The 10936-nt window shown below is 38.1% G+C and overlaps 1 protein-coding gene across 2 annotated transcripts; it reads right to left on the reverse strand.

Annotated features, from left to right (window-relative positions):
- Positions 1-3635: 3635 nt before the first annotated feature.
- kras (v-Ki-ras2 Kirsten rat sarcoma viral oncogene homolog) lies at positions 3636-8972 on the reverse strand. 2 transcript variants are annotated; one of them, XM_030789636.1, is made up of 6 exons: positions 8765-8972; positions 7303-7420; positions 5978-6156; positions 5613-5772; positions 4077-4200; positions 3724-3820 (listed from the first exon to the last, which is right to left on the reverse strand). In XM_030789636.1, the coding sequence occupies exons 2-5, from the start codon at positions 7411-7413 to the stop codon at positions 4081-4083; spliced, it is 570 nt and encodes a 189-aa protein (XP_030645496.1). In that variant the 5' UTR covers positions 7414-7420; positions 8765-8972; the 3' UTR covers positions 3724-3820; positions 4077-4080. The 2 variants fall into 2 exon arrangements, with proteins under 2 accessions (XP_030645497.1, XP_030645496.1); XM_030789637.1 differs by lacking the exon at positions 4077-4200 and having other exon boundaries at positions 3636-3820.
- Positions 8973-10936: the final 1964 nt, after the last annotated feature.

The raw sequence follows: 10936 nt of genomic DNA on the forward strand, positions 1-10936 counted from the left end.
TTTTGTCTACTATTGACTGCGACATAAAGAGAAAAACCATACAGATGAAGATCTACATAATGTTTTCTGAGAGAAACTGCCTGAAAGTCAAGGAAACAGAATTTCATTTTGCCTTAGTGGGGTTTTTTTTTCAGTAACCTCATTCAGATGCATACATGATTCGATAAACCAAACTACGAAATAGAGCTTCATAAAATATGTCCAGGTAACATGTTTTTACAGTTTTTTTTTACAATGTTACCTGCATAACTGCTAACCAGAATACATTACTGCTGTATCAGTGATGACACTGGCTCCCACTTTGCAGAGAGACCAAGAGATAGAAACACCACTGGTGACTAGGTGACTATGAGGACAATATAATAATAGATGTGTTACATGGAGGAAGGACAGTTAATGTAGAAGACAGAGGGGTTAGAGACTTTGGGGTAGACAGAGGAGGGAGAGAGAAGATGGGATGGATAGAGATGACAGAGAGAGGATGAGATGGGGTGGGAGGAGATGACAAAGAAAAGAGATTTTTTTTTGTGTGCTGAATCATTTAAGGAAATTCATAGAAAAATGATTTTTTTTTTTTGTACAAAGGCACCGCTAAGAAAAAAAAAATTACAATACCTGAAAAGTGTGAGCATGTTCAGATGGCTGCTGCGACTGCTCAGAGATGTGACGTCTTATCGATTGGTGATGTACACAAGGTAAACAATGACCCCTGCTGGACATTCGGAGGAAACACATGAGAAGGTGTAGGAACGAGGGAGTCTGCAGAGCATAATGTACGACAGTGTCTGCACGGAAAAATCAGTTCCTTTGTGATAAAAATCCCTTGGTAGGCTACAAATGAATCCTAACAGATTTAACACATCGGAGGTGTAAACGAAACAGGAGCAGTCGCAATACACACTTCCACAGGTGAATGGACAACAGAGTTAGCCCTGAAGAAAAACAAAATGTGTTTTGCACAACTGAATGTGTGGCTCTACACCATCCTCCTAATTGGATAGTTATGCTGGCTAAGAATTGGCAGTCCATTGCACGGAGCACGCCACATGACGTTGACTCCTGAACTTTGGAGCTCTTACTCAATCACATATGGTGCTGGATCTGGTGCCGACTCACATGTCACTACTGTTTCAAACTAGCTGAGTGTCTAATAGTTAATGACTAGTGTTTTTGGAAATCGTGAAGCGATACACAACCTTGTTCCTTCAAATGGTCCTGTTAAAAAAAAGAAAAGAAAAAAAAATAGAAAGAAAAGAAGAGTCCTGAATGCCAGCCACTGGGTTTTCTCATTTTATTACATATTAAATAGGAGTGGTGAGAATAATGGCAAAAAATAGAGACTTGATTTCTAGATCACCACATGGAGCATTGCGTAAGTACGTTGAACAGTTGCCATTCATTCCTCTAGGACCAGAGCCAGTCTCGCTCCAGCCACTTCTAACAAAGGGTGAATTTCAACTTTAAGTGACATTCATTTTCAACAGACAACAAAAGGAAGCACAATTTACAAAATATGCATCGATCAGTATCACAACTGTACAAAGGCTGTTAAAATTCTGGGTGTACATGTTTCACTTGAGGACGTTCTGCTATTGGCACACACACACACACACACACACACACACACACAAACACACACACACACAAAAAAGAGAGATGGAAAAGGAAAGGGAAGAATTCAGAGCAGTTACATAAAATGACTGCTTTTAATATGAACCCAGGCTACATCTGTTTTCACATTACCATCCGTTTTTTAAAGGGAGAGAGAGAGAGAGAGTGAGAGAGGTACTAAAATTAGTTCAAAATACTTGTCAGACATCATTTAACCTTACGTCCCATTGCATAAAATTACATTTGCTGATTTTTTTTTTTTTTTTTTTTTTGCCAGGTCTCTTCAAAATGCATTATTAATTTTACACTGACACCATTCTGTAGTTTTATAAGTACAAACGAAAGGCAATGGTCATCAAATGAGTGAAAACCTCTGGGAAAAGAACACGGTTGGTTTAAAAAGGCAACATTCTACATTATTCAATGCTTTCACCTCCCTAAGAGAGGTGATCGTTTTACGGTAGGTTCTTCCACATTTGTGAATTTCTTTACTTGCAGTATTACTTTTAAGTCACTTTAGAAAAAGGCTGATGCAGTGTTTATACTTGCATTACCTTACTCAGACCTCTAGGAGGCAGCCCAACAAATTATTTTAAATACTGAACAATCTTCTTTCTATCTTTGAGAAGTACACCTCCTGATCAAACATACAGTGAGTGAGAAGGCTGTGGTTTATCCCAATAGGTTTACATACAGTTGCCTCATGATTACATACAATATAATAACTGTTTGGCATTGTTTAGAAGTAAAAGGCATTTTTCATTTTGTTTAGTTTTTGTTTTTTGTTTTTTTAAACATCCATCTGGAGTTGCAGACAGATCAAAAGTACAGTTTGAATTTACAGTGGGTTGCCTTTTTTTTCCTTTTTTTTTTTTACTATTGAAATGTTTCAAGGAAAACTTCCACAGGCATCAAACATACTTCGCAAAGAAGTTTATGTGGATAAAAAAAAAAAAGACAATTCTAAATATGCTAAGTAATGACTGTAAGACACACTATTTTAATGATCAACGTTTCACGGAAAAGTCTGTCAGACTTTAACACAGATTTTCAGATTAAGAGTGAGTATCCGTGCTCCTGGATGGTTTTATGACCAATCTGAACACTTTGTTAATCTGGGTCAGTCTGAGTCAGAAACACGGTCTTGTTTTTTTTCTACCTGGCTCAAATCACAGTACACTGCACTTGCATTCAATCGATTCATACCATCAATCCAAAATTTTTAAAACGCTAACAGTTAATCTGCTGGGACATGAAAGAATGCATACACAAGGCCAATATGGTTCAGGATTCCCACTCATAAAAACTGCTTTTTAATACAGTATATTGACTGTTTAACCGTTCCCAGGAAAATCAAGAATGTCTCATGCAAATGGAATATTAAAGACAGCAGGTGACACTCACAAATGACCATAGTTTTAGAAGCAAGATTTTGTTATCTGACTAGAATGGAAGTTGTCGTGCAAGTCACGATAAATTAAATAACGCCCCAAAATAAGGAAAAAAAAAAATCATTACATAATGTTGGTGATATCAAAAATTTCTCCAAGAAAGCGTTGGTTCATTTTCGGTCCTAACGGTTTTGTCCAAATTAAACAGAAAAAAAGGAATTTCTTTCTTTCTTTTTTTTTTCTTCTTTTTTTCAAAAATTACATAAAAATAAAAAAAAACCCTTTCCATTAACAGAATAGCATTTACCTAAACTTGAATCTGAGGCAACTGAGGGCCCATACACTTGCACCTTTTTTTTTTTTAGAAATATTAAAAAAAAAGGAAATAAAAGGCAAAAACAAAAATAAACCAATCCCAAATATGCTCCCCTACATTTAAGAAATTGCAAAACAAAGTTCAGTTTTATCGGCCCCCTCCACCTGTCTGTTACAGTATATTGTAATGATGTACCAACACTTTGGAGCAACTGGCACAAGTAACTTAACAGGAAATAAAGCTTATTTGTCTCAAGGTAGCAAATTAAGGAAAACAAGAAAACAGGGTTGAGTTATGTACTCCAGGGAGGCTAATAATTTAGTGTAATGTACAAAATGCATTCTCTTACATTTTATTTGAGCCTACACTGAAAGGGAAGCACTATTCACATTAGTATACACTTTGTCTTGGACTTCTTTTTCTTCTTTTTCCCCTCCTTGCTCATCTTCTCCTTGTGTTTTCGGATTTCCCGGACTAACGTATAAAATGCATCATCAACACCCTTAATGAGACAAAAAAGGAATACAGTTAGTGAATCAATCATGATCTTGAGACTGCTTTAGCCAACAATTAAAAAAAAAATACATACATATATAAGTATCAGAACAAAATCAAGATCAGAGAGAGTTGAAGCAAGCATCACTGACAAACAGATCCCAGTTGATTTGCTGGGTAAAGATAGCCAACCAGTTTGCCCTTCTCCAGTAACCTTGCTGATGTCAAACCCCACACCAGGACGGCGGTTCGACCAAACTTACCCCTTTACATCACAACACATTTTTTAAGCTTGATGCAGCGCGGAGTCTTTTCTTCTTTGCTGATTTTTTTCAACCGGTACTGCCTGATCTCCCGTACCAGAGTGTAAAAGGCATCCTCCACTCTCTGCAGTGCGAAACACAACTCCCTTCAATTTTAGGGAACGTATGGGGACCAGACTGCTTGGCTTGGGCTCCAGAAACACAGCTGATTTCACATACTGTTCCCAGCTATCAGAGGGCCTGGGTTCTAGCTGATGTTTCATGCCTGGTCCTTTTTTTTTTTTTTTTTTTTTTTCGCAAAGACAAAACTTGCAAGCAGTGTTTAAGTTTTCAACACTCTCTATATGCAAAGTATTCTACATGCCAGTTTGACATCGATTAGAGCATTACAAACACTGTTAAAATGAGAATTAAATCAAATTGATTGCGACAGAATTGAAGCAAGATAACAGGATTCCCTTGATATTGATTAGAAACGTACAACAGCCCACCGTCTTGGAATGTCATTTTAAGACCCAATTTTGATAAGTGCCATTTGATTTACCCAATCAGTTATGATGATAAAAAGAAATACGTTTGTTTAGAAGCTGAAGACAAAGAAACTGGCCTTTTAAGGGAATGATGCTAAACCTAATTTGAGGTCTATGCCATCGACTGCGAGTTTGAGGACAGAGGACGAGAGAGATTAATCATTGAGACTGTACATCCCCAGCACCATTAGGAGTTGTGATTTGAGCACTGCAGAGAGAAACATAGAGGAACTGCCAGCAGCAACGGATTAACTCAAAAGCTGAACATCAGAGATCCCCAGCAGCACCACAGATTATTACACTATGTATACCACTGACCATACCCAAATAATGCCACCATACATAACATGATTAACACCCTTAAGACTGAATACACATCATGCATTTTCTTTTTTTTTTTTTTTTAAATTAACGTCCATCAGACAACCGCGCCACCATAAAAAAACACGCAGAAAAGACCATGCACAAGCAAACCAATGTTAACCCCCCCCCCCCCCCCCCCCCCCCCCCCAAGGAAATGGACAATTTGTTGTTTGTTTGATAATGCACCCAATCAATTTCAGAGAGAATCCAAGGGAAACCAAGCACAAACCTATGTTCGCCAATATCAGTTAACAGGACTAAAGTACAACAGGCTTAAATCACTGTATAATATCAGTGTGATGTACATCAAAACAACTGTATTTGTAAAATTCCCACCAATGCTAATGTTAAAAATGTTTGCAGGTAATAGCAATATGTTTTAAACCTTAAAGCAAAAGTTTTCATTCTATGTAGTTTACCAGAGGATGCATAGAACAATTCATATGAACCAGTTTAGCTTTAAATCCATCAACCTATATACTGTTCTGTAAGAGAATGGATTTTGGGCCCTCCCAAAAAAAGCAGGCAATTTATACAACTCATAACGATTTTAATTAAGCGACACTCAGTCATCAAGGCTCACGGCAGACGTGGTTTGGCAAGATCTTTTGCTCCTCCATTTGCTCTCTTGGTTTCACCATACCTGTCTCGTTTTTGCTGAGGTCTCGATGAAGGGAATGCCATAGCTGCGTGCTAAATCCTGAGCCTGCTTGGTGTCCACAGTGCGAGACGGAAGGTCACATTTGTTCCCCACCAACACCATAGGGACGTCCTCTGAGTCCTTCACTCTCTTAATCTGCTCTCTGTCATTAAGCATATACAGAACACCTTGAATCAGTAACATCACAATGCAAGGGGTCTGTGGTGACTGACCTATTGGTACCCACCAATGACCCGCTCCTTTCTAAACGAGAATTAAACCCTCTGGCCATCTTAAGAATGTTTTGGGTAAAATAAGAGTCACTTGAGATGACCCTTTACCCGTCAAAGCGTTTCCTCAAAACTCACCTATAGTGGTGAATGTCCTCAAATGACTTGGTGTTATTAATGGCAAATACACAGAGGAAGCCTTCCCCTGTCCTCATGTACTGGTCCCTCATGGCACTGTACTCCTCCTGACCTGCAGTGTCCAGGATATCCAGCAGACATGTCTCTCCATCAATCACCACCTGCTTCCTGTACGAATCCTGCAGAAGTGAACAAGTAAGACGACTGAGATAGAGTGACTAGTTAAGCACAGATTAAAAAGCTAATTAACAATTAACAAAAAAATGAGACTGTTTAAATTATCACCTGTAACTGTTATACGAGGTGATAAAATGCTTACATTTGATTGTGCTGTAATTCAGCAAAGGAGAGATGACCATTAAGACAATATCTGATGGGTGAGTTTTTACTGGTCAGCTAACAGATTTGTTATCGTTCGTAAAATGGTTGTAAAATCGTCACTGTTTGATTTCTAGAAGTGCTGACGCTACCTGTACATGACCTTATGAAACCAGGGCAATAACTTTACAACCACCGCGAGAAAATACCGCGACAGTGGTTGGATTATTTCTTACAAACTAGCAAACCATGCCACTTAGGAGACCTGATGATAGCTCAAACAGTATTTAATGGAGAGGGGTTATGGCTAGTGTAAGATGGTGAAGGAGGCAGAGAGAGTGAGGTGCTTAAAGGAGGAGGGGAAAGGGAGAGGAGCAATTCAGAGAAGAATTAGCAAAAACAGGGAGTCTGTGTGGGACCCAAAATGACCAGAAGCTTGCTAAATCAATCAATAATGCTCTGGGAAAACTTCATCTTACATTCCCAGTCTCTACTAAGTGTAAGATATGATGCTCAAGGGGGACACCGTAAATGGGTGTTATCCACTCAGTTTGTATAATATAAATGAAATACATGTGTGGAGGGGTCAGTGAGAGTCCCAGTATGTTTTTGACACTATATCACATCCCAAAACATTTCCACCACCAGTGCTAGGGAAAAAAATAGTCCACTTGTTAAAATCAGAGTCAAACCTAAGTGTTAAAAATGCCAAGAGCAAGAAGCTTAGCAAAGGAACTTAATCCTTCAACTGGTTGACCAATATTGAATGAAAATGCAGACAACATTCAACATGCTACTTCACCCAAAGCCTTGTAGGCAAACAAAGAAACACAATTGCAGCCTGTTTGGCATTTTCACGGTGGATAACCAGAAAAACCTGCTCAAAATGTATTTTTTACACATTTTTTACATAGCAACATCAGATTCAGTTTCACAAGCCTGTACGAGAAGCTTGTAAGAGAAAAACGGCAAGCAATTCTTCTTTCTTACAGACACACAAACTTTACCTCTATGGTAGGGTCATATTCATCTACAAAATGGTTCTGGATGAGCTGAATAGTGAGAGCACTCTTGCCCACGCCTCCAGCTCCAACCACCACCAGTTTGTACTCTGTCATTGTTCACCTGGAGAAAGAAAACAAAAAGATAATTAGCACAAAACACTTGCTCTCATGTATATAACCTATATCTACACTTATCTGTAATATACAAGTGTTTCTACTTTGTTTTCTATTGATTAGGCATTCTCTTGAATCTTATCCAGAACTTCATTCTCAAATGTTCAGATTGCCTAAATAAAATTATACTCTAAAAACAGACAACATTAAACCCTTGCCAGGGATATTACATCAAGTTGAAAGGCAGTGGAAACTACAGTGGATTTTTCAAATTCAATATAAGCAAATAAGTCCAAAAACCAACTCATTAACCAAACAATTTTAAAGTAATTTGTTACGTTCAGACTTCTGTACATTCTGAAACTATGATAGTATGCATTTCAGGATCTTGCTTAAACACAGACTGTCCCTGTTTCATACATTAAAAACCCTAGCCTGTGATGTCTTTAAAATTGTTGGAGACGCTTCAAGGATGATCGCTGTTAAACAGAAAAAACTGCACAATACATTTTTTGCGCCTACATAGAATATGGGTTCACTAGTAGATCGGCGCATGTTTGCTTAACAGTGCTCAAGTCATATCAATCTCACAAGGTCAGAAAATGAAAGCTCGACAATGATTGGTTAAAGGTGAGTTATTAGTACCCATGTCATTTGTAGAAATCAAACATATACTAATACAATGAAATGCAATATTACACCTTGGTTCTAAACGAAATTCCCTTTTCACACAGAACTCAATGTAGTGACAACCAGTGGACCAATTTAAGGGATGTTCACTGAATGGAACGCTACAGATAATCATATGAATATGTCCGGTAAAGTACTTAGCTTAAGACAATCGTATTTCAGTAGGCCTAACGAAATAAGGTTGACATATGTGAGTATTAATGATCATCAACAACAACAAAAAAACAATCAATAGACAGCCTCTATGGGGGATTACATTTCAAGCTGGCGCGGGTCAGAACCAAATCGATGTGAGCTTCTCCGAAATAACCACACGATCAGACTCATGCATAGTTCTTCGCATTTTCGCTTTATGTATTCTGTCAACATGACATCGAAAGTAACGATCTAATACACTTAAACAGTTTCAGTGGCACTAAAATAAATATGGCTAAGTAGTTTCAATCTTTTAAACACCGCCATAAGTAGGCTACCGCAAAGGTCTGCAATGCAGGGCCTAGTTACATTAGGGCGTGCTTTGCCTACATATTAATTCCTTTAAAAATGTTTAACATTTTGGCTCACAGACACCGCTGCTTTAAAAATAATTTAAAATTCATCCAGTTAGGTTGGTACAAATTGGCGACATATCCAAACTGAACATTTTCGTGTCTCCTTTTACCTTTGGCGTACTGAGTTCCGCGTCCGAGTCACAAAATAATAAGTCAAGCGTTTAGTCCTCTCCGTAGACACGATGTTGCCATATCGGAATTTAAATACAAGTAGTAACTCCAAGTATTCGTTTAGAGATGTACAAAATACCCATAAGAAAACTACAACGTTAAATACTTCGGCGTTTTCTTTAACACCCTTCCTCAGCTTGTTCCCTGTACTCGACGGAGGTTGGCCTTTACATAAATATGGGCGGATTCAATTTAGTGTAGAGTTTGGATCGCTTACCCAGAAAGCAAAGCAGGCTAGTGTCCGTATCTCACAATAACTGGTTATAAGATTAGAAATGACTATGTAAAACGTGTTGGTCGCCTAACTTCTTCCTGGTGAAACATTCATCTTTCTTTATGACAGAAGCCCCTATTGGCAGCTGTACAAAACAGCCCAAATCGATATGTCCTCAATAGGTAGTTAATATGAAGTTTATCGATTTTTATGTAAAATGTATGTTCACACACAATTTTGACTATACCACTAGAAAATAAATCAACGTTTTATTCAGAGAGATTCGATGTCTCAGTGTCGCTGCAGTAAGCTATACAAGGAGTAGTCACCTATTAACCAAGACCGGTTTAGGAGCTGTTGCCTTCCATTAAAAACAGTAGGATAGTGAGAGAGGCTCGGTCTTTAAATAGGCCCTAAATATAACTGGAATGTGCTGCAGTTACGTCATTCTCTAGCCGGGAACTGATTTGGCAATTCCCTGTCAGTTACCACGGATATTGATTTGCGTCTACGTAGGGCAAGGTCGATAAGAAAAAAATGTAGCTTGGTCTAAATGTACCATTTTCTGTGACCGTAATTCTCTGTGTGTTGTCAGATCAGATATTATCTTACGCCAGCTCGCGTTAGTCACAACTCCGAAACGTTTCACATGCTTCGCGCAATCACAAGGCCTGTTCAGGATTCTTAAACACTGTGAACGTTCATCGAGCCTTTGTAGTTATGTGAAATAAACTGACGTATAGTGGGTACGACGCTGTCTGACATTGCATTTTAACATTCTCAACACCATCAAGCCCCTTTGAAACTAATGTTTAACGCAGAGGATTCTGTGAGAGAAATTAAGATAATTTACAATTATTAATATATCGTGTATTGTATTTCGACAAACAAATCATATCGTGACGACGAGGAAGAGAGGAGAAACTATAGAGCTGAGCTAACTACATAAAATATGACTCAAAGTTGGTCAAACTGATAAATGATCACCATGTATTTGACGAGCTAAGGCGAATGAATAGACTAAGTTCGACCTAAACAAACAGCGCTAACAACAACAGTGACCCCCTACCATTAGTGATGATGATGATGATGATGATGGCCTTTTGTTCATCATCATCATCATCATCATTATTATAATCATGAGTCAGACATTACTTTCAGCACAGTCAAGACTCTACAGGGTTCAAACAGCTTTTTCTGCATTAGAATTTTTCTCACTGATGTCACAAGGGGTCAGTATGGCTATTTCTATTCCTCCTGAATAAGGCGTCTGCCAACGCATTGTTAAAGCTTCTGCTTTCACGGTAGTTAATATGTAGTTAATACGCTGTCGTTAACTTGAGTGAAAGAGTAAATATATTTTTCCTTTTTTATTTTTTTAAATATTATTTAGTAGTTGAAGATACGCCCAGCAGGCATTTAAAATACAGCTACTATCAGAAGCTGTAGTCTAAACTGTACTCCTGTCAAGAGGAAACGATGACATAACATTTTAATACAATAATATAATTTTGTTTTTTGTTTTTGCATGTGATAATTTTATGAAATAGCTCGGACAAGTTTTCAGTTGCAATCTCATATCTCTTTTGCACACGAATGAGGCACAGTGTGGAACGTAATGATCAGATGAACCTGTCATCAATTGGTTGATTGGGTTTGAGAAACCCAGATCAAAAATACCTTCCTGACAGTTTTTAAGGGATCTTCGGTTTGCTTGGTTATTGCGTGCTGGATTTTTTTTTTCCACAGTGGAGTACTACGGAAACCTTCCGAGCAGTACCATCCTCGACGACTCAGAAAGAGAATAGCGCAGAAATGAATAATGGATGTACTGACACTGCCCATATGTTTCAGCTGCTGTAAGTTTGACTAAATAAAGTACCAATAAGTAACTGTC

This window comes from Chanos chanos, chromosome 13 (assembly GCF_902362185.1).
Source record: "Chanos chanos chromosome 13, fChaCha1.1, whole genome shotgun sequence".
Taxonomy (NCBI): Eukaryota; Metazoa; Chordata; class Actinopteri; order Gonorynchiformes; family Chanidae; genus Chanos; species Chanos chanos.